General features: G+C 26.5%; 3 protein-coding genes across 5 annotated transcripts in view; 1 reads left to right on the forward strand and 2 right to left on the reverse strand.

Moving 5' to 3' along the window:
- Positions 1–731: 731 nt before the first annotated feature.
- On the reverse strand, positions 732–3,158 carry LOC127287153 (uncharacterized). The gene is made up of 7 exons (XM_051314319.1): positions 3,035–3,158; positions 2,625–2,899; positions 1,850–2,533; positions 1,542–1,759; positions 1,285–1,453; positions 923–1,204; positions 732–826 (listed from the first exon to the last, which is right to left on the reverse strand). Exons 1-6 carry the CDS (start codon positions 3,037–3,039, stop codon positions 1,050–1,052), a joined length of 1,506 nt encoding a protein of 501 aa, XP_051170276.1. The 5' UTR covers positions 3,040–3,158; the 3' UTR covers positions 732–826; positions 923–1,049.
- A 264-nt stretch (positions 3,159–3,422) lies between these two features.
- On the reverse strand, positions 3,423–6,891 carry LOC127285866 (uncharacterized). 2 transcript variants are annotated; one of them, XM_051313169.1, is made up of 3 exons: positions 5,701–5,765; positions 5,421–5,494; positions 3,423–5,359 (listed from the first exon to the last, which is right to left on the reverse strand). In XM_051313169.1, exon 3 carries the CDS (start codon positions 5,301–5,303, stop codon positions 3,447–3,449), a length of 1,857 nt encoding a protein of 618 aa, XP_051169126.1. In that variant the 5' UTR covers positions 5,304–5,359; positions 5,421–5,494; positions 5,701–5,765; the 3' UTR covers positions 3,423–3,446. The 2 variants fall into 2 exon arrangements, with proteins under 2 accessions (XP_051169126.1, XP_051168400.1); XM_051312443.1 differs by having other exon boundaries at positions 3,423–5,494; positions 5,701–6,891.
- A 1,522-nt stretch (positions 6,892–8,413) lies between these two features.
- LOC127289116 (dopamine receptor 1-like) overlaps positions 8,414–24,188 on the forward strand; it is a 104,425-nt gene continuing 88,650 nt past the window's right edge. Inside the window, exon 1 of one of the 2 annotated variants that reach the window (XM_051317285.1) lies at positions 8,414–8,497. The gene's annotated coding sequence lies outside the window, so the exon portion shown is untranslated. The remainder of the gene's footprint in view (positions 8,498–24,188) is intronic. The other variant, XM_051318055.1, reaches the window with a different exon arrangement.

The following is a 24,188-nucleotide window of genomic DNA, read 5'->3' on the forward strand; positions in this document are numbered from 1 at the left end:
ATGGATCGCCCTCATGCCATGAGGGCCGCATATGGATGATCCATAGGGGCCCCTCATGGAAACGACATGCTCATCGATGAGGGCGCCCGCATGGGCGATCCATGAGGGCGCCCCTATGGGCGCCCTCATGGGCCCTCACGTTTGCCCTCATCTTGCCCTCAAGTTTGCCATAATGTTTTTTAATCAATAATAATCAATAATATTAATAATAAATGTTAATTAATAATAAATAAGCTTAAATTATGAATAAATAACATATTTATTTAATAATTATTCAATTTTAAATTAAATTCTTACTCAAATTGAATTTATTAATTAACGTTCTAATTAATTAACTGTCGGATATAATTAAAAGTAATAATAAATTAATTATAATTAAAAAATTAAAAAATATGTAATTTCTGCATACTATTATCGGATATTTTCATTTTTCAATTAATTCATACATAGAATTAATGATTAAACGCAAACCTGAGAAATAAATAAATCTAACGCATGGGGGGAATCGAACCTACGACCTAATGACTACGAGTCTAACGCTTTACCAACTACGCTACGCACGCTACGTGAAAATGAATGTTAACTTCTTGATGGCACTTAAACTTGAAAATACCTAACTCAGAAAAGCTAGTGCTTAACATCATTTACTTAAAGTTAAGATATTAAATTATAAAAAAGTGAAAATATAATCTATATAATTATAAGGAGTAAAAAAAATATCTCAAATCATATTTTTTCCAGTGATTTTTATTAAATTTTAAAATCTCTTCGAGCGTTGTTACATTATTATGTCATGAATTGACTGCTGTCAATGGTTTTAGAAATTCTGAAATAAAATAAAAGAAAATTAATGTATAATTGAAACAAAAATATTTCGGGAATAAGAATTTTATAAATGATAGTTTTTTCTTCATCAACTTACCAAAAAACAAAAGATAGATCATCCTCTAACCTTTAAAGGTTTCTGTTTTAATCGTAGAGGAATATTTAAAATGTTATTTAAACATTACAAAGAAATGAAAGATTCATTTAAATTTTCCATTTAATGATTAATTAATGTTCTCAGGTGCGCTTAACGACCTCTGTTTTCGGCCACCAAACCAATCTTTTGCCCCTCTTAATACAGTTCCTATTTCTTTAGAGAAAGCCTTGTCTTCAATATATTGGTTCGTTTCTTTGTCCATATGAGAGAGTTTTAAAGTTTCTTTAAAACAAAAAGTTAGTATAAGTAAAAAAAATAGATAATATATGGATTCTATAAACAATATTTTTTTCATATCTTACCGAATAAACAACAATAAATCTTTTTTTTAGAGAACAATTTTTTCGGTCCAACTTGAATTGAAACTGTGTAATTTCTTAATAGCTCCGGAGAGAAAAAAACTTTAAAAATATTTCGTAAAGTATTCCTGATATTGCGATCACGGTCGTAGTAAGATGGCAGGGATGTTTTCTGTAATTAAACAATTAAATATTTTAATAAGTATTTTATCAAATAGAAAAATATTATATTATTCCAATTTTTATTTAAGTATACTCACAAAACCACTGCAAAAATCTTCTTCTAATTCTAATCTATCGTTAAAAATAGTGAATTCTTGCTCATTACTCATAGGCAATACTAACTCGTATTTAGTTATAAAATTAGGAACCGCTGGCACATTGGTTATTGCTGAATGACTTTCAAGTAATTTATCTAATTTTTTTTCAACTCTGTTCATATCTGATTTAAGGACATCGAGTTTCTTTAAAACAAGTTCTGCAAATAAATATCGAAATAAAGAAAACAAATAAAAATATATAATTTCATAAAATAAATCAAAAAATATAAAAATTATAGTAAATTTACCACAGAAGTTCGACTTCACATGTTTTGGTTCTTGATTGAGTCTTAAAACGTCAGATTCTCTTGAATTCTTGTGTTGTTGTGATATTTTTTTACAATGTTTATTATTTTCAGGAATCTTGAACTCCGATGTCTTAGATTCTTTAGATAAATTTTCACTCTTAGAACTTTTTTCTAATTCAGCATCTTTATTTATATATTTTGTATTACACATATTATTATTATCTGTTTTCACTTTTGGGTCTGATAAGTTATTGTTTTCATCCTCTGAAGACAAACTACTTGGGGTTTCTTCACTTTCTATACCTTTTTTTGAAAATTTTTTCAACTTAAGCTTTCTGTTTTTAGTCGTTTCTGTTGTAGGTTTTTTATAATGTTTCTTTATTTTATTATTTCTTTTAGCAGTAGTGCCCTCTGAAGAGGAGCAACTTGAATCCTTTTTTTCAATTTTATCTGCTTTGGAAATGTTTTGTGTACTGTATTTTGAAGTTTTTTGCCCTTCTTCGGAATCTGATAAAGTTTTTACTTTTAAAGCCTCTTTTGTAGCAGAAGAAATTTTTAATTTTTGCGTTATTATCTTTTTCTGATGTTTAATAGCCTTTATCTTAGGATCGCCTGAATCTTGAGTGAAAGCATAGTCATCGCCACCCAATTTTTCAAATCTTTCTTCAGCTTCTTCCAAGGTTTCTAAAAAAATTTAAGCAGGATATTATAATTTAAAACAGATAATTACTTTTAGACTACCTTTGAATTGCAAAATAATTAATGATATACGTACTACCATGACCTACAGGAACTACAGTAAACCAAGGCCAATCTTCTGGAGCTGGAGACATCATTAGAATTAGATTTCGAATAAGCAATTTATCCTCTTCGTTGTGAGACTCCTCCATATACTGTACTTTAATTTTTCCTGCTGTGACTTTAATCCACGGCTTAATTACTATTCGCACCATTCGATTCACAGGTTTACGTCCTCGTTTTATAAATTCCATAATCTGATAATCATACATTTCCTCTTCATCTTCAGAAGAACTATTACTTATAGATGAACTAAAGTAAAAAAAATTTTGAGTTGACATGGACTGCCCGTATAAAATTTTTTAATCGACACTTTTAAAAAAAATAGACATAACTTCGTGAATAAATTAATAAATCGTTAATAAATTTGTTATTTAGAACTCTTACCTCATGTTTAATAACTTGTTGTCACTTTTTACTTCAGTTTAGCATTGAATAAAAACCTCAGAAAAATAACGTGTTTAGAACATAACCTCAAATTTATTAAATCACACTTATAATAATACTGAGGATGTAGAGCTAATTTATGCAAAATTTTTTATATTTTCTAAATATTAATTATTTTATTAAAATGAATATCAAAGCTATTAGTACACAAATGTAAAGATTTATTGGTTCAATTCTTTGAAAAAACAAATTTTTAATCAAAAACTCGTGAACATTACGGACACTATCAACGCCATTTTACATACATTTTCTAGTCATGCGCAAAAACAGTTTGTTCGAAATGGAGGAAAATTTGAAATATAAAAACAAAACGTTACAAATTACTCAAATAGTTTTGATACAACATTATTTCTTAATGAAGAAAAGGAATTACAAAAACGCGTTCTTGATCATTGTTTTTATCGAAAGATAAAGAAAACTTTAATAATTTATTTTTAACTGAACTTAGTGTAATTGTTTTCACTTTGTTTCGAGATTTGTTTCTCAATTCCCACATATTCATATATTTTCCAGAATCAAACGGATAAGTGAAAATAGGTTTAATTTTTTTCCAAGTATGCCCTTCTATTTGAATCCCCTCTGGAGTTTCAAACATTGAGTTAATTGTGAAAATCAAATTATTATCAAGCAAAATTGCATTGTTAGGTGGAAAGCATGAAAAGCTAACTTGTTTATATTTTATTTTTAAAATTGAACCTTGTCTCCTACTTAAGATTTCATATAATGGTGGTAAACACGGTCTTTTAAAAGAAAAATTCTGCTCATACAGTCGTCGGCATATCTGTTGTAGTGGTCGGTATGATGTACGAATAAGTGTTTTTAATTTCCCCAAATAGCTTTCAAAAGGAAAAGCAGTAAGTTGACTAAGACAACATTTCATACGCCTTACATCATCTGCAAGATGTATTAAATAATGTGAATTTAATACTTGGGATTTATCACCGTAAAAATCTTTCATAGCAATAAAGAAACTTGTTAAATACTCTTTTGCTCGTTCAGTATAGAGAATCGAGAGTGTCTTGCAGCACAATATTCTACATGCAGTATGGAAAAGTAAAAAATGTTGTAACAAATCTATTCGTACGAGTTTTTTCATTATCACGGGCCCACAATAAAGTAGGAAAAACCTATATTCGACAGCTTTCCACTTTGCAGCATGCTTTGTCGACCTTGATTTTCTTTGAAATTCTGATGGGATTTGTGTATATAAGACATTCATACGCCTGGAAAGTTCTTCTCTTTCTGAAACACTCAACCTCACATTTTTGTCACCCGCCAACAAATATTCTAATATTCGCTTCATAACTCCTAAACAGCAAAGATGCATAAAATCTAACAAGAAAATTTTTATCATATTAATAATTGGAGTTATTTTTTCTAAAGGCGAAGGTCCATGATGATGTTTATGATCTTTTCTCTTTCGAAACCTATAGTCAGTTCGTTTTCGTTGATTAGTTAAGGGAAATACAGAAGTTCTTTCTACGGATGTTCCTTCGATTTCACATCTCTCGCAACCATTATGACTCTTATGACCCATTATATTTTTTAAATAGGCTCTGGCAGGTGTATCACATATAAAAGCTTTTATTTGATATTCAAAATGAATATTTGAGATCTTGATTCCCTCTTTTAGAAATTTGTTATTTTCATTTACGAATGCTTCAAGAAATTGTTCAAGATTCGGTTTTGTTTTACCATAAAAAATAGCAATCGGAAAAACTTCATAAACATCAGGGTCAAAGAAAACTTTTCCCAAAATAACCCACATATCATTAATCCCTGACTTCGTCATTGTTATGCCGTCAATATTAAATAATAACTGGAGAATTTTATCTTCATGCAAATCTACGTTCACACAATCTTGAAGTGCAGTTGCAATGCCAAAATAAACGAACTCTCCCATTTCTTGATTTGAATCCTCCATTTGAATTAAATTATATTTAGCATCTGCAGTTTTCAAAAATGTCTTACCACACTTAGGTAAAGTTGGTAACAATCTTTGTCTTAAAATTACTAACAATTCATCGACAGCGTCAAGGTGAATATTTTTCTTTTTAATCCATTCCCTCAGTTGTGGAATTTCTGACACTTCATCTTGTTTTGAGTCAAATTCTACATCTTGTATTTGCTCGTTGTCACTTTCGTTTTGGTCACTAAAAGAAACGTCGTCACTTGAATTTTCATCAGTATCAAGAAATATCGCATCCATAATATCAGCTTCATATATTAAAGAATTTTCTCCATCTTCTAAACAATCTTGACTTCCTAGGATAAAATTATCTTGAGAATTTACATTTTTGTCTTCAACATAATCACTTTCATTTACCTCTTGAACATAATCATTTTTCTCCATTTCATTTCCTTGTAAATTTACAGGAAAGCCATAATCTCGATCCTCTTCTACAAATATCATAAACAATATAATGTAAGATAGTAAAAACAATGAATATATTAATTATTGTCTAAAACTTATTTTAAAAAAAATTAATAATTAATTAAGAAAACCAAGACTCTAATTTTAGGTTAACCAATTTAATAATTATCTCTTAGAGAAACTTTCTTTTACTAATATCATTTTGTATTATTTTTGGTCAAAATATACTCACCGTCAGAGCAGTCAACGAAAATTTCCTCTGGTGTTGTATCACAATTTAACTCGGTCAAGCATTTTATACTTGAGCGATATCTCTGACATCTTATCTTATTTTGCTCTTTTCTATCCATCTTTTTAAAAACCACAAAACAGTCAACACCTTAGATGAAAATTAAATTGAGCTAGGAGAACATTTAATTTTGCGAGGTTAGGTGTGTATCATCACGTTTTTTATAAATATCCTTCGAAAAATATGACGCATGCGCGGGGTTTCAACTTGGAAATTTCTGCTATGCAATCATATGGGCGAACGACGCGAGGCCCCTACGATAGCCCTCATCTATTTTGCCATAAGTGTGAGTGTTATTTTCAAAAAAAGTGAAAATATATTTTAATTAAAAACGCGTTTTTCATTGTTGTGAATCATTATAAACATTAATTTTTTGGTGATAAAAAAATATTTGACTTTTGGACTTAGAAAATTTTACTATTCGATCATGAGGGCGATCCATGCGGGCCCCTACGGTGGCCCTCATCTATTTTGCCATAAGTGTGAGTGTTATTTTCAAAAAAGTGTAAATATATTTTTATTAAAAACGCGTTTTTCGTTGTTCTGAATCATTATAAACATTGATTTTTTGGTGATAAAAAAATATTTGACTTTTGGACTTAGAAAATTTTGCTAATCGATCATGAGGGCGATCCATGCGGGGCCCCTACGGTGCCCCTCATGGATTCGCCATAAGTGTGAGTGTTATTTTCAAAAAAAGTGAAAATATATTTTAATTAAAAACGCGTTTTTCGTTGTTCTGAATCATTATAAACATTGATTTTTTGGTGATAAAAAAATATTTGACTTTTGGACTTAGAAAATTTTGCTAATCGATCATGAGGGCGATCCATGCGGGGCCCCTACGGTGCCCCTCATGGATTCGCCATAAGTGTGAGTGTTATTTTCAAAAAAAGTGAAAATATAATTTAATTAAAAACGCGTTTTTCATTGTTGTGAATCATTATAAACATTAATTTTTTGGTGATAAAAAAATATTTTATTTTTGGACTTAGAAAATTTTGCTAATCGATCATGAGGGCGATCCATGCGGGGCCCCTACGGTGCCCCTCATGGATTCGCCATATGGATCAGCCCTCATGGGCCCCCGCCGGGGGCCCCGAACTCTTGAGGGCAAGATCGTGGCTTTTTCCACACGGGTTATTATGAATTATTTATGACGGCGGTTATGTTACAATATTGTTTATATGTTTTTTTTTATTTTGCTAAAAGAATTCAAAAAAAAAAGTTGTTTAAATTATGTAAAAATAAAAATAGAATTCTTCATTATTCATAAATTCATTAACATATAATATCCTTTTTTTTCATCTTTTTCATAAAAAAAAATTCTATTTACAAAATTATGTTAAGCTTATATGTATGCATAATAAGCTGAAGAACTTAAGAATGGAGATAGTTCTCATTTCATGGTAATAAAGACTTTATATATATATATATATATATATATATATATATATATATATATATATATATATATATATATCTACCTATATTACAAAAATATATCGCCGCCAATGCCGCCGCCGCTGTTCCAAGACTCTGAATACAGCCGCAAGTCAAGAGAAGGGGGGTAGAAGAAAAGGGAGGGGGGGACTTGCGGCTATATTCAGAGTCTTGAAACGATCTTAACCTTTAAATTTAGGGTGGGGGAGGGGAAGAGAGGAGGGGGGATGGGAGTTGGGGCGCGAAGCCGTTGCCGCCGCTGTTCCAAAACTCTGAATACAGCCGCAAGTCAATAAAAGGGGGGTAGAAGAAAGGGGAGGGGGGACTTACGGCTATATTCAGAGTCTTGAAACGATCTTAACCTTTAAATTTGTGGTGGGGGGAGGGGAAAAGGAGGGGCAGAGAGGAGGGGGGATGGGGGTTGGCGCGCGAAGCGCGCAGGGGGCATAGCCCCCTAGTATATATATATATATATTGTCTATTTCCCTCGCGAGTAGCATTTAATTAGACTGAAAAATATTTCTCTTCAGGGGTAATAAAACAATTTTTGTTTTTATATTTCAAATTTTTTGGGAGGTTCTTTTTAGTGAAGTAAAATTATTATTTTCTTCTTTTTATTATTATTATTATTATTATTATTATTATTATTATTATTATTATTACTATTATTATTATTATTAATATATTATTTTATTTCTTTTTTTTTATTATAATTTTTTGTCAAAATTTTAATTTAAAAAAAAATGACTATATTTTTTTTTTAAATTAGTTAATGAAGTCTCACTAATTTAAATTTGAAGAATATACCTTTAAATTAAATACAAATTGAATAAATTATGTAAATTTTTTTTTTTTTTTTTGCTGACTTTATTAGGAAAAATTTTCTATCAAATTCTTTATTAATAATGCGCTCTTTGCAATTTCTTTTCTTTGAGATTTTTGTACAATTTTCAGAAGATATTATTTACTATTCGTGAATATAAAGGTTGAATTCTTTTCTTCACATTTGCTGAAAAGTGAAGTGACTTTTTTAATATAACCGCTTCCGCGTCTCTCTTTTCTCTCTTGCTCTCTCTCTCACTCTTGTGAGCAAAACGAGCATCGTATACCTTGTGAACGCGAGGGATTCGTCTCGAGCTTTTTTTTTCGGGGGTGGTGGTGGTTATATGTGAAAGAAGCAAAAGGGGGGTTGGGATTCCGTAATGGTGGGAAAGCTTGAGGGTGATGTGCTCGGGGTGCAGAGTAGTCAGTGCGCGGCGAGGCGCGCCAGCTGCCGCACGTCATGATACTACCCCAGGTGAGCAACCACGAGTTCTCTCTCTCTCTCTCTCTCTCTCTCTCTCTCTTTTTTTCTCTCTCTCTCTCCTTTTTTTGCCACCATTTTCCCTTTTTTTCTCTCGATTTTACGAAAAATTTTTTTCTTTCAATTTTCAAACAAATTTTCCCTTTTGATTATTTTCCCTTTTTTTAAAAATTGTTTTCCCAAAAAATTTTTCAAAACTCATTAGGTGAATAAAAAATAATCGATTATTATTTTACTTTTTTAAAAAAAAATTATATAATCACTCACGTCTATTTTGCATGATACATTCGTTTATGCACGACATTAAATGCGCTCCAGCTTCACGCCAAGGGAAATGGATTATTTACTGCGCTCGTTACTCAACCAAAAATAAAATTTAAAAAAAAATTTTTTTTCAAACTGTCGAGGGAAATATAAAATATCAAAAAAAAGGAGAGTCAAGAAATACAATAAAAATGATAAACTATCTATCATATATGAGATTGAAGAAAAAGGAAACAATCTGTTTCTTTCGCCGTTAATCGCACCCCTGAGTGTTTCCCGTGTTAGATTTATCAGTGTACGATTAATTAGGATAGTGTATTTGTGTGTATGTATATGTGTTTGTCGATTCTAAAAGATAATTTTTTATCTTGGAATTTGATCGTTTCGCGTGTTTGTCGACTCAGTGATCGTTTATAATCTCATCAGTATAAAAAATAAAAAAAAATCGATTACAATCAGTGTTTAAAGTACAAATTTTGTTATGATATGGAATCCAAAAAAAAAAAAAAAAAACATTCAACTCTCGTGAAAAGTGAAAATCAATCAACATTGGTAACCCTAATCATCGAACTGGGATAAAGTTTTACCAAATTCCTGCGGTTAAAAACGTGATTGAAAAAAAAAAAAAAAAAATTCCGCGAATAGTAGAGAAAAAGTGAATTCGCTTCCGCAACAGGTTTTGGTTGAACCATTTTTCCACGGACTCGCGAGTTTTTTTTTCTGTGTGTGACTTCAAAATTGAAATTTCCAATGTTTTTTTCCAAAAAAAGGAGAAAAAGAGAAATTACATTGTTTTTAATGTGACTTTAATTGAAATTAAAATTCTCAACAGTTAAAATTAATTAGAAATACAATTCAAAGTACGATTGCTTTAAACAAACATTTAAAAGTGTAGTGATGCAATTGGAACTGCCATTAACAGATATGAATATCAGTTTGAAATTATCGTGAATTAAAAGTACAATTAGCAATTATTTGAATTTATCATTGTTCTGATTTCCTATTGAAACTATTATTATTATATTATTTAGAGCTTGGTAAACTGAATAACAACATTGAATTAAATACTAAATTAATTAATTATCAACAAACAAAATTATTTTTTTATCACAATTTGATGTTTCTTAAATTAAAAAATTTTTCTCAATTTAATATTTTTTTTGAATTTCTTGTAAGCGATTTTTTTTTTTTTATAAAGAAAGAGTGAAAAAGTGATAAAAAAATATGATACGTGAAGTTCAAATATTTTGTCTGACCAAACTTGACTTTTACTACTGAAAATAATTAAGTTTTTTTTATTGAAAATTTTTTACAATTTTTACAAAAGTAAAGAAGAATAATTTAAAAACATTATGTCTAATAGAAAAGTGACTTTAACTACTGAAGTAAAAATATACGTGAATTTAACATGACGTCTGACTGAAACTGACTTTTACTACTTTCGAATTAAATTAATAATCTTTCTTTACTATACTGCTTGTAAAAATTAAAAAGAATATAAAATAATTCATCTGCGAGAAAAATCTAATTAAATATTTCATAATTAAATTAAAAATAGTTTTTTTTTATACTGTTTTCAAATTAGAATATAAATCTTAAATTAAAGAAATGTTAATTTTAGATTTTTAAATTAATTTCAAAATTATAAATTAACTGTTAAATCAAACGTAATTTTTTTCCATTGCTATCTCTAAATGACATTAATTTAAAACACTGTCTGACTGAAAATGACTTTCACTACTGGTATCAAATATATTGATGTAAATAAATTTCAGAATTGAATTTCACTTTTTTTTTCATAGAGAAAATTATTAAAAATATTAATTGGAAAATTATTTATAATTTTTATATGTGAAATTTTTTTTTTTTTTTTGAAAAGCCATTTTTTGATATTTTAATTGTTTTGCGAACGTCTGTCAAGGAAAGATAGAAGAACATGCAACAATGACGCGAGTTCCCTTGTATTACGCGCGCTTATGTGAATTGAGAATTTCCGGAAATTGTATGATAAAAGAAAAAGAATTTCGGTTCGCGGGAACAAAGCTCATCCAGGGAAAACGATTGACTTCAAGTCTTATTCGATTTATCATCTCGAGACTAGAGACATTGCTAGCAGATGTTAAATTATGTGGAAACGAGATTACTAAAATTGAGCGTTTAGGAATTTAATATCTTTATATATATATATATATAGAATATTATGATTTATATTCTCGTTTTTTATTGTGTTTAATAATTTTTTTTTTATTTAAAGTAATTTTGTTTCCAAATTCAAAACATATAGGGAAACTAAAATATCAATTACTCTCAAATATTAATCTATTTATGTAATAATAATAATAATGATTACAATAATAATAAAATAATGATAATAATAGTAATAATAATAATAATACAATAATAATAATAATAATATAACAATGATAATAATAGTAATAATAATAATAATAATAATAATAATAATAATAATAATAATAAAATAAAATAATAATAGTAAAAATTTTGAGTTACAAGAATTTAAAAAATTATTTCCTTTTTTTCTATCGCAATATTATGAAAAGAAAATAAAAATAAAATATATCAATCGAGATATATGTAATTTCTTTAAATGAAAATCAAATATAGAGATAAAAATATTGAAAAATTGAAGAAGAAAACAGTAAGGAAAAATTATAAATAAAATATCAGAAGTTTAAAGTTACAAGAAATGAAAATAATTGATTAAAGTACAATAAATGTAAATAATAAATTTTCAATTTATATTGAAGAATCATTTATATGATGATTTATTACTTTGAATTTTTTTTTTCTTTAATAATTCAGTATTTTTACATTTTTTATATTTAAAATTAAAAATTTTTTTAAATTCTTTTAAAATTGAAGAAAAAAAATTTTTTTTTTCAATTCTTTCCTTAAAATTTACTTTATAGATTATATTTAAATTAGAAAAATTATTTTTAGTAATTATTAAATTGGTTAAGAGAAGTTTAAATATATATATATATATATATATATGTATTATTTCCCGTAGTGAATATCAACATTTGTCGCAAATGTAAAAACAATGTTGATTTCTAGATCAGAGATAAAAGCGGATATGAATGTCATTAAATAACGACCAATATAGAGCGGTCTATATATATATATATATATATATATATATATATATATATATATATATATATATATATGGTTAATCAAACTTTTTTTTTGTTTATAAATCATTTTTGATGAAAATGACTTTGTTTGAAAATATTCGATATAGTTATTGAAACTTGATATATATTTGTTATTGCCCTGTGAAAAATAAAAATTTCAACCCTGTCAAATATGTATAAGAACATCATATATATATATGTATATATATATATAGATGATAGTTATCTGAAATTGAATGTCGAGCAACTCTCAACAGAGTTAATTTCACTGTCAGTATATCATCTCTATTTGCATACAGACATTATTGACATAAGGTCGATAGTAAATATCAGTTAACAGCTTTGGTTATATGATCATTCACTTTAATTTACGCACGGCTTTCCTAAACTGAGAATAATTAACGAAACCCTATCGCGTTTACATGCGGACAAAAAAATTAAAAAATTTCAAATTAATTTTGCTCGAAGCTTTAATCAATTTGTTTACATGGAACTCTTCATTATTCACGTATATATATTGTTTTCTTCATTTTTTTTTCTCTTTACTGAAATGTACAATTTTTTACCTTTCTAAATATTTTTTTTAACTTTTTTTTTTTTTTAATTATTTATTTAATTGGATACCTTTATAAAATTTTATTTTAATTTTTCCTCTTTTTTTTATTGAGTTTTCTAAAGTTTCAATTACTCTCTAAATTTGAATTAGTAACAATTTTTACTAATTTAAATTAGTGACTCACTTTTTGCTTTAGAATTAGTTAAATTTTACTAATTGTTAATAAAATTTACTAATAATTAGTAAAATTTCACTAATTCAGAAGCAAAAAGTGAATCACTAATTCAAATTAGTAAACTTTTTTACTAATTCAGATTTAGAGAGTAGGCATTGTAAAATATTTTTAAAAAATTAATAATTATAAAATAGTGATTTAAATTATTGTATGTAAAAAAAATTATCAACAAACAGCAATTGATTTTGTGACAAAATATTAGAAAATTAAATTAAATTCCTTTATATAAATATTAAAAACGATATTTTCCTATTAAAAAATAAATAATATAAGAGATAATTTTATTTTCATTTAAACATGTAAGCGGTTATAAAAATGCCTTTGGTAAAAAAAAATTTAAATCTTGTACTAGAAAGTGAGGAATATAAAAAAAATATGATGAAAAAATATATATGTGAATACAAGTGAAGCGGTTGTGTGTGGCATTTTTCTCGGAATTTTTTTTTTAAATTACACCGATCATAAAAGAAGACAAAGCCGCGTATTCGTGCTTCATTTAAGCAAAAAAAAAAATATATATATATATATATATATATATATATATATATATATATATATATATATATATATATAATAGTCTACTAACCTCAGTCATAAAATAATGGATAAAATGCTTTTTGTCCTGCATGGACAATACTATGCTAAAGAAAATAAAAAAAAAAAAACAAAAAAGTAAATAAATAGGGCATAAAGTTTAAGTACCGAGGCAGTAACCAAGAGTACGTTCCCTAATGTGCCACTTGATAACTATCTTTCATAATAAAATGCCTATCACTCTTTTTTTACATTCTAATCACGTAACGGTTTATTTTGCTTTATCAAGAATGAAAAACGATGAAATTTTCACGAGATTAGGATTTAAAAAAAAAATACATTTCAGAATTGCCACAAGCAAAAAAAACGAATTTATAAATATTTTTTTTTTTAAATGCCACAAAAAAAATTTAAGGAATGTTTTTCAAGAACCAATATTAGTCTTAATTTTTAAAAATTAACTGTGACGGCAAACTTTTGACCCCACAGCAAATTTGTTCGCTGTCCCTACACTCAGAAAAAAGATGCCAAATGTACCATTTTTTTTATATTTACCCAATTTTTTGGTTAGTTCAAACAAAATTTGTTTAATTCAAATAAATATTTATTTGATCTATAAATAACTGTTTGGCTTATTTTAATAAATTTTTTGAACAAAGAAAAAATTTAATTGAACTAAATAAACGTTTGGTTTATGCAACCAAATGTTTGGTTAACTTTATGTCAATGCATTTATTTTTGTTGATTTAACCAAAATTTGGTTGCTTCAAACGAATTTTTTTCTGAGTGTTTATTAGCTAACGTAGTTTCATGTGACAGCAAATAATTCGCTGCCACAGCAAATTTTTTCTATCCCTGTAATTCGATATATTTAAATAATAATTTGTATTTTTTTTAAGCGTAACAAAAAAAAAAGATAAAAAAAAAAATAAAAAATACTAACAGACGGGGTTAATAGTACGGCAAAGGGAGAGTATAGTTTATTTTCTCGTGATTTTTTTTTCTGCGGCCTACATTATTGAAAAGATAGTGTTAAAAATAAAGGTATAAAGAGAAAAGTGATCGAGGCGAGTATCGGAGGTGGAAAAGAGAGATAAAGTGCGAGAGCAAGTGAAAGAAAAAAGAGAGAGAGAGATAGAGAGTCTCATTCTTGGTATGTTAATATATGAGGGGAGGGGGATCGATGGTGTGGTCGCCATTTTGAAAGCTTCCAGTAACGCCATTTAATAGATTATTCGTACGGTCGTCGCAGCGATTGCACGCGAACCCTACTTCCGGTTAGAGTTGGCAGCCCTCCGAGGTCTGTGCCTGTTGCACACGAGGATAATTCGCTTTTCCCACTTGCTTCACTTCCGCCTTCTTGACACCCGACCCTCCCCCCTTTCTATCCTCGTTTTACTACTTGGCCTCTCATTCTGACAGTTTCGTGAGTCTCTTAGGTGTCTTTAAAACAATTTTAGTTTTTCTTAACAAAAGTGCTGTTTGTTTTTTCACTGCTTGAGAGCGAGTCCTTTTTTTTTGGTAATAAAATTTTCTTTTTGAAAAAATTTTTTTTGTTGAGTTTGCATTTCGAAATTCTTGTAATTTGTGTATTTTGAGTAGTAAAAGACGGCTTTAGTCAGACAGAAGGTTTGGATTTTTTTTGTCGAGTTTGCATTTCGAAATTCTTGTAATTTGTGTATTTTGAGTAGTAAAAGACGGCTTTAGTCAGACAGAAGGTTTGGATTTTTTTTAGTATCAGTAGTAACAGTGAGTTGCAGTCGGACTTATAAAAATTCTTGATATTGTACACGTAGTGAAGGTCCAATAATAGTCAGACAAAATTATTGAAATTGTTTTTTAAGTAGTAAAGGTCACTTTCCTGTCAGACAGAAGTGGTATCAGTAGTGAAAGTCAATAATAGCCAGATAAATTTTAGAAATTTTTTTAAGTAGTATAGGTCAATGGTAGGCAGAAAAAAATTTGTAATTTTTTTTGAATAAGTAGTGAAGGTCAGTTTTCAGTCAGGCAGAAGTGGTACCAGTAGTGAATGTTAACAATAGTCGGACAAAATATTATAATTTTTATGTTTAAGTAGTAAAGGTCATTGATAGCCAGTCAAAATTTTTTTGAATAAGTGGTAACGGTCAATAATAGCCAGCCAAAATTTTGTTTGTAATTTTTTAGTATAAATAGTACAGGTCGGTTTTTCAGTCAGACAGAAATGGTACCAGTAGGAAAAGTCAATAATAGCCAGACAAAAATTAGGAATTTTTTGTTTAAGTAGTAATGGTCAATTATGGTCAGAGAAAATATTTTTTTTTGAATAAGTAGTAAAGGTCAATAATATCCAGACAAATATTAAGAATTTTTTGTTTAAGTAGTAAAAGTCAATTATGGCCAGACAAAATATTTTTGTAATTTTTTTTGAATAAGTAGTAAAGGTCAATGATAGCCAGACAAAATTTTTTTGTAATTTTTTTTGAATAAGCAGTAAAGGTTTAGTTTTCAGTCAGACAGAACTGGTGCCAGTAGTGAAAGTCAGTAATAGCCATACAAATATTAGAAATTTTTTTAGTCAAGTAGTAAAGGTCAATAATGGTCAGACAAAATATTTTTGTAATTTTTTTTTTGAATAAGTAGTTAAAGTCAATAGTAGCCAGACGAATATTAGTAATTTTTTGTTTAAGTAGTAAAGGTCAATGGTAGCCAGACAAAATTTGTTTGTAATTTTTTGTGGAATAAGTAGTAAAGGTTAGTTTTCAGTCAGACAGAACTGGTGCCAGTAGTGAAAGTCAGTAATAGCCATACAAATATTAGAAATTTTTTTAGTCAAGTAGTAAAGGTCAATGATGGTCAGACAAAATATTAGAATTTTTTTGTTTAAGTAGTAAAGGTCAATGGTAGCCAGAAAAAAAATTTTAATTTTATTTTTGAATAAGTAGTAAAGATCAGTTAGCCGTCAGACAAAATTGGTGCCAGTAGTTAAAGTCAATTGTAGTCTGACAAAATATTGGAAATTTTTTTTTAAGTAGAAAGGGTCAATTGTATGTCAATTGTATAATAGAAAATTTTACAAAATACAAATTGAAAAATTATTAAAGACCACTTAACAGTTTATTTACTTCAAGTTTTTTAGTCAATTTTTGTAAATCTCACATGTGAGTGAAATACAATATTCAAGTTAAAAAGTGGAAGTGTGAAAAATGAGTATATATGGGTGTAGGAAATTTGATATTTTAAGCAATTGTCAGGATATATATATATATATATATATATATATATATATATATATAGTTTTTTCTGCCTGTGTATTTGGATAGGTATCGTGTCTTTTTTGTAAATGGAATAACACGATTGCCTTCGAAATTGGAATGAGGTTTATATTCGGATCACTAGAATTTCAAAAGAATCTGAAAACGATTTTCCCAAACGTTTTTATTATACTTTTTTGCGTACCACTTTCGGAACATTTTCAAGAATTGAGATTTAAACCACCTACATATACATATATATGTAGCTTTTAATTGATTTTCTTGTTGTTAAAATGCGTAAAATGTGTTTCTCTCTCTCTCTCTCTTTTATAAAAAATCGATACAATAATTTTTGTTAGACAATTAGATCGATTTCTCGTGAAAAAAATGAAAAAAAAAATCATAAAATTTTTTATTTATTTTTGTAAATTTTTATTTAAAATGCATTACAGAAATAATTTATTTTTTCATTATTTAACAAATATTAAACCTCAACATTCTTCGTTTTCCAATATTCAATCATGTTGAAAAATATTTCTTAATAAAAACTAAATCGATTGACCTGTAACACTTTTGTATTTTAACAACTAGTAAAGAAATATATTTAATAATTTATTAAAAATTTGAAATTTTATAATTGTAATATTTAAATAATTATGAGATTTTTATTCGTTACTTCTCTGCTGATAGAAATTATGACAGTTTTATTTTTGAGTTTTATATTTTAGTAAAATAAAATTTAAAAGACGTTTTTATTATCTTGCTATATTAATATGAATTTAATTATTAATTATAAATTAAATCGGTATTTTCTTATTATATAGAATTGCGCTTTGAAATATAGCATTTCTTTGTATTTATCATTTAGACAAAATGAAAATAAATTCATGTTTTATAATAATTTTTTTAAACTAAAAATTTCAACAAGAAACAAAATTATCCTTTTTTGTAACTGGGAATTTTTTTTTCAAATTTAATTATTTTTATTTTATAAAAAATTTGAATTGACAATTTTTTTTTTTATATTTAACTCTCTTCTCTGCATCTCGCTTCGATCGCATCTATATTATTTAGTGCTAGCTTAAGTTTATGGCTTTGAGTCATAATTTATTGCAACTAGGTAATTAGTTAGGGTTGCAATCTTTGTACAAGTTTAACTACTTTATAATAAAAATTTGCAGATGTAATTTTAAAGAATAATTATTTCAAAAAAAAATAAAATAAATAAGAAATAAATAAAGAAAAATTTGAAAACATTGACAATTATAAGTTATTAAATATTAATTATAATTAATAATGTATAGGAAAATAAAATTTACTAAAAGTTAATCTGATCTTCATGGTTAATTAAAATTTTTCTCCCTCTAAATATATTCTTTTGTTTAGAGTATATAACGTTGGCACGCTTATACGTTTGATTATTTAAACTTTGCCATTCTCTTGAAAAGCTCTTCGAAAGTTCTTTGTGGAAAAGTCGATGTAAACTCCCGATAGGACAGTGAAATTTCACTAACTTAACAAAGATAATAGAGAGGCGAGTTGCTTTCTTTAGTATTGCATAAATATTTTTTTTTTTTAACTTCTCATCCTGTTTTCGATAATTAGGGGGTTCGTGATGAATCCAAGACCCCAAGGCACTAGACAAGAACTTGAGAGAGTTTTGCGATAAACCTAATCCAACGTAATCCATGTAACTTCGGGGCTCGACTCGTCTTCTTGATAAGCGAGACACCCCCTTTAATTCGATTCAACTTATATATTATATATATATATATAGTAACATATTTCCAGTTTTTGGGATTCACCCTCTTTTCTTTTCCAACAGTTACCATCAAAACGAATTTTTTCCTTGATAAATACTTTCATATATAGATATACAAAACTAGGCTTGAATCGTTTATATATAAAAAAAAGGGAGCTCGTTCTTTTTGCTTGTTATTCCTATATAATATTTTCATCGGATTTTTGCCAACTTTTTACGACCCTATTTGACTTTTCTTGAGAAACTCTCAATAATCTTTGAACAGGAAGTATGGAATCTTCCAACAATTTTATGGATGAAATTTCTATAAGTTGGAATTATTCAATTTTACATTTATAAGGGAAAAGTTTTTCTTATTGAAAAAAAATTGAAGAAAAAAAATTTTTTTTTAAAAAGGGGTTTTTTTTTTACTTAAAAATATTATTATAAAAAATGGAAATTTTCTATATTTTATTTGAAGCAAATTTATATTTGAGTATATTTATCTCAGCCGATTTATTTAAATCAAATAAATAATTATTTGCAAAAAATAAATATATTTATTTTTTATTATTTTTTACTATTTCTAATTGCTTGTTAATATAAAATATATTTAAAAATATATATATATATATATATATATATATATATTATATAAAACCAATTTACAATTTTAATTACAAGAATTTGTTTTCTTCGCATAAGCAAAAAGAAATTTATGAATAAACGTTGGAAAAGTCTTATGCTGCTTTTAATTAAATTCTGTTTCTCTGAGTTTTTAACTTTTTTTTTCTAATTTTTTTTTCCATTCAACTGAAGGCGAAGGAAAAATACAAAGCAACTGTATAGTGACCGTTAATTAAATTTTATGATTCGTTAAATCTATACGTGATGCTTTATATCTAACACTTCTCGATCCCAGTGTTGCCAACTTTTGAAAGATATAACTTTTCTGGAAATGATGTGAGGGCCTTAGTTTATATACTCTTTTTTTATTTTTTTTTATTATTCAGTCTGTTTAATTCCTATTCGCGAAACATTTCTTCTTTTTTCCTAAAGAACAATTCGTTTTCATAAAAGAAATTCCGTTCTTTTGTTTGAGAGTTTCAATTTTATTAGTAATTGTTTCTATACAAAACAATGTATATGTAGTTTTGTTTGAATTAAAAATTTATTTATTTAGGATGTAAAATTATATTATTATTACTATTATTATTATTATTATTATTATTATTATTATTATTATTATTATTATATTATATTATATTATATTATATTATATTATATTATATTATATTATATATTATTATAATATATATTATAATTTTATTACATTTATTTATTTTATTTATATTATAATATAATATTATTTTTTTATTATTAAAACACAAATTATTTAATGATTTTATATAAATCAAAAAATTGTCCTTTGAATTTGATAATAAATTTTTTTCCATTCGTTGAAAATGATTTTTTTTTTTAAAAAAAAAAAACTATTTCAAAGGAAATTTCGTTTTGGACACTTTCATTATAAACAGTTTTTCTTATTGAAAACTGTATGTGATGGCGGGACGTTGAAAAGTTGAAAGCGAATTTTTCACGAGCTCTCTGCGTGTGTATTCCCTTGGTTCGAAACTAGTGATAACGTTTCTGTCAGCATTTGACTAGTGGTCGTGAATTCTTCCTTTCTAGTTTTATACCCTTTTTCGTTTGACTTTGTTTGTTTTTTTTTTATTTTCACTTTTTTAAATTTTTTCCCGTGAATCTAGAAATACACACATTACACGTGAGGAGAAAAAGATTAAAAATTTAGGTTGCATTTTTCATAATTTTCAAAAAAAAAATTAAAAATCTCAAGGAAAATTTGAGGAAAATAAATTGAAATTTAATATTAATTTTTTTTTTTCTAGAAAGGGAGTAAAAGAAATTATTTTAAATAAAAAAAAAAATTGTTTCTTAAAATTTTGAAGCATAGTAAAAAAATTTGATTTCTTCTATATATATATATATATATATGAATAGCTATCAAGTTTATCAGTTGGTCAGCTCAAAGTGGCGTGACTCACGCAGCCAACTTTTTTTTTTCTTTTTTTTTTTTTGCCAGATGACAATCAGGATAAATGGAATTTAATTACGGCGCGAGCGACGAAGCTTCTATGTTTTTTTGTTACTAAAATTTTATTTCGCCCGAAGCGTGAATACGTACATGCGGGTAATTTCCCATGTTTGCCACACAGTAGTACATCTATAAACACAGATTGCGTATAATTTTTGTTTCCTTTCTTCAATTCGGTCTTTTTTGGCATAAAATCAAAAAAAAAAAAAAATTAAAATGGCTTCAAAAAATTTAATGAGAATCATATACTATATATACAAATATTATGGTGGTGGGAAAAAAAAATAACATCTAAAATTTCATTGAAGCAATAAGCAAGAAATTAATTATGTCTCGAGTTTTCATTCACGTTTTATCATCTATTTATATTTTAATTACGCGAATTAAAAAGGATTTTTATATAATTCGTTTCAAATTTTCCTGACTGAGAAATTTGTAGAAATTAAATAATTTTCAAATTCTTGAGAGGATAATTTATCGAGTCTATTAAATAAGGGAAGTGTGTTTGTTTTCAAAATAATATAATAATAATAATTTTAAAGTTGGAAAAAGAAAATTATTTGGAATATATAATTTCTGTTTGCCATTGGTTTTATATACCGTATTTAAAATTATTTAATTATAACGACATTGGGGCGGGGGGGGGGATCGTAATTAAAGTCAAAAGTTTGCTATAAAGGTGCGATTAAGAGGGAACTTTATTAATTATATCTATCTAAACCTTGTTAAAGTTTTACGTAAAAGCCTGATCGTTGACGCTTCACGATTCAAGATCCTTAAAGGACTAATTAGCTCACTTCTAATTTATACTTTCAAAAAATTTTTCAAATTAAAAAACTTTTTATCCCATATATATATATATAATTTACGACCCAAAGGTGTTTAAATTTAAAAATGAAAAATTTTATTTCTCACTTATATATTTATATTTTCTGGATAATTTTTAATGAACATTGAAATATGTTACAAAAGGGGTGAAAAAAAATTTATAATTTCTTAGAGCAAAATAAATTATTTTTAAAATAAATGTTTTAAATAAATATTTTTTAAAATACATATATTTGTATTGTGTAAATAATTATTTTAAATAAATATATTTATTCACAGAAAATTATAAGGTATATTAAAATAAGCTGCAACGCTTATTATTTTAATCCAATTTTGCATATTTTAATTCATTTTGGTATTAAAATAAACAAAATTGGATTAAAATAATAAGCGTTGCAGTTTATTTTAATGCCTTTTAATTTTTCTGTGTTTTAAATAAATATGAAAATAAAAAAAAAAAAATTAATCTATTCGTATTTAGTGAAAATTAATATATGTAAAATCTCCGATTTTTGTTGTTGAATCCTATTTCTTATCATAGTGTATAGTGTAGTTTGAAATAAAAGTATGTGAATTCGAAGAATTGAAATTTCGATGTGGAATTTTTACGGGCTAGCAATCTCATTTTACCGCAGCACTGGCTTCTTTTCGCACTTCATACTCTTCTTCTTCTCTTATAAACTTGCGCTTTTTTTTTTCTCATATCTAGAGTATACTATACTTTTTCAATTTCCTCACTGAAAGGAAAAAAATTCTCAATGATCTTCAATGTTGTTCTTTTTCAAGATGAGGTTTTAAAAAAAAAAAAATTGAAATTGCGCGGGTTAAAAATAAAAAGTCTCGCTTTGATTTTATTTTAGCCTTTTTTCCCCCAAAATATTAGGATTTTGTTTTTATTTTTGTCGTTTTCAAAGAGGAAGCGTATTTTTAAAATTGAATAATTTGATTTTTCGATTAGAAAAAAAAAAAAAATTATTTTCTGTAAACAAAATTTGTAAAAGAAATATTTTTTTTAGGCTATAGATTGAATTTTTTTTTGTTTTTTTTTTTTGTTTTGAATAAGCCATTTATAATTGAACAAATATTTGTCTCAATTCTCATGGTAAAGGTACAATGTGATCATTATTATTAGGGTAATTATTGGCATTACCGTTTACACCCCAAACATCTACCATTGATGAACTATTCCCGTTTACGTATTATTGGTCCAATATTGGAAGTAACAAAATCCCAATATTGACCAGCATATTGACCCAACTCTAAGATATTGCCATTATAGGTTTGTGTGTGTGAAAGGGTTCGTTAATTAATTATTCAATTTTGTCAATTATCTAGAAAAAAATTTATTTGATTCAAATAAGTTAATTATTACTAAATAAATATTTACTTTAATCAAATAATTTTTTTATTTGCAACAAATAAATCGTATTTGTTTTACAGGCGGAAAAAAAAAATTTATTTGTTGCTAATAATTTTGACTATTATTAAAATAAATATTTACTTAAACCAAATAATATTTACATGACTTAAATAAACGGTATTTGAATAAATAATTTCTTTATTTAAAACAAATACATTTAATTGAATGAAATAAAAATTATTTGGTTTCAGTAAATATTTATTTGATAATAAAGTTACAGATTATTTGAATCAAATTTTATTTTCCGTGTAGATATATAGTGATTCAAATACAATTTATTAAATTCAAATAAAAATTATTTGGTTCAAGTAAATATTTATTTGTTAATAGTCAAATAAGAGATTTAATGAATGAAATAAATTTTATTAAAAATCTTTTTTTATTCTCTTGGCTTATTATTAAAAGATTTTTAATTTCTCTTATTATTTTCCTTGCGTAGAAAAAATTTAGTCAAATAAATTATTTTTTCTTGTAGTATTGATGATAATTAGTATAATAAAAATGGTTTTAATTTCAAGATCTTATAAATTAGTAAATGAGTAGTAAAATACTAATTCAGTCAGACACAAAATTTTTTTTATTATTACTTTGATGTAAGTAGTAAAAGTCAGTTTTAATTAGACAGATTATTGTCACTTTTTTAAAAATATTTTATTAGTAGTAAAACGTCGTTTTAGTCAGACAAAAGTTTTAGAGTTCTTTTAATTTTAGAAAACAGTGATAAAAGTGTGTTTTGGTCAGACAAAGCGTTGACATTTGGTATCAGTAGTAAATGTAAGTTTTAGTCAGACAATTTTAAATACTTGTAATTTTAGCTTTAAATTTTAGTTTAACTTTCTAAATTCTTGTTAATCAATAGCAATAGCAATTTTAGTCAGAAAATTTCGAAGTAAAATCTTAGTATCAGTAGTAAAAGAAAGGTTTAATAAGACTCAACGTTTATTTGTAATTTTAAGTTCATAAAAGCATTCAGAGAAAACAGATTTTTTTCCTCTCCAAATGCCTCTCAATTTATGCTGAAACAATTCTTTTCTCATATTGTATATATATATATATATATATATATATATATATATATATATATATATATATATATATATATATATATATATATATACTGAGAAACAAAAATAGAAAAAAATATGCTTACATGAAAAGTTATGGTTTTTTCAAAGGAAAGAAAAACTCCTTTGAGTTTTTATTCTTTTAACCTGGCGCGCGCGTTGAAAAACTCAGCAAACACGAATAATATGAAAACGTGAGGTGTAAAAAAAAGCGTGGGATAAAGAAAAAGAGAGAGAGAGAGAGAGAGAAAGAGACAGGAAAAAAGAGAATCTTGGAACGTCTTTTCTCGGTTACGCTGACAAATCGAGCATGAAAATTTCTTGCAAAAGCTCAATGGAGCGAGGATTCCAAAGTTGGATTTTTAAATCGCTGATCGCTCTACTTGAGCATAAGATACTGGACACTGCAGACAGAGATTCGATTCTCTTTAGTCTTTATTTGTTTTCAAATATATATATACTTTTATACCCTCTAACAAGATTCTTTATAAATTGACATTTATTTTCTAATGCAATTTGCTTTATGCTCTTGGCAT

This window comes from Leptopilina boulardi, unplaced genomic scaffold (assembly GCF_019393585.1).
Source record: "Leptopilina boulardi isolate dan_hultmark-lab unplaced genomic scaffold, ZJU_Lbou_2.1 LbouV2_1, whole genome shotgun sequence".
NCBI lineage: Eukaryota > Metazoa > Arthropoda > Insecta > Hymenoptera > Figitidae > Leptopilina > Leptopilina boulardi.

What these genes read in the sequence shown, in the direction of transcription:
- LOC127287153 (XM_051314319.1), bottom strand. An exon ending in AGTTCCTGTAGGTCATGGTA is followed by an intron (nt 2,534 to 2,624) that starts GTACGTATATCA and finishes AAATTTTTTTAG; the next exon opens with AAACCTTGGAAGAAGCTGAA. An exon ending in GATTTATTGTTGTTTATTCG is followed by an intron (nt 1,205 to 1,284) that starts GTAAGATATGAA and finishes TTTGTTTTAAAG; the next exon opens with AAACTTTAAAACTCTCTCAT.
- LOC127285866 (XM_051312443.1), bottom strand. Translation starts at nt 5,818, where the DNA reads ATGGATAGAAAAGAGCAAAATAAGATAAGATGTCAGAGATATCGCTCA. An exon ending in TTTCGTTGACTGCTCTGACG is followed by an intron (nt 5,495 to 5,700) that starts GTGAGTATATTT and finishes TGATATTTGTAG; the next exon opens with AAGAGGATCGAGATTATGGC.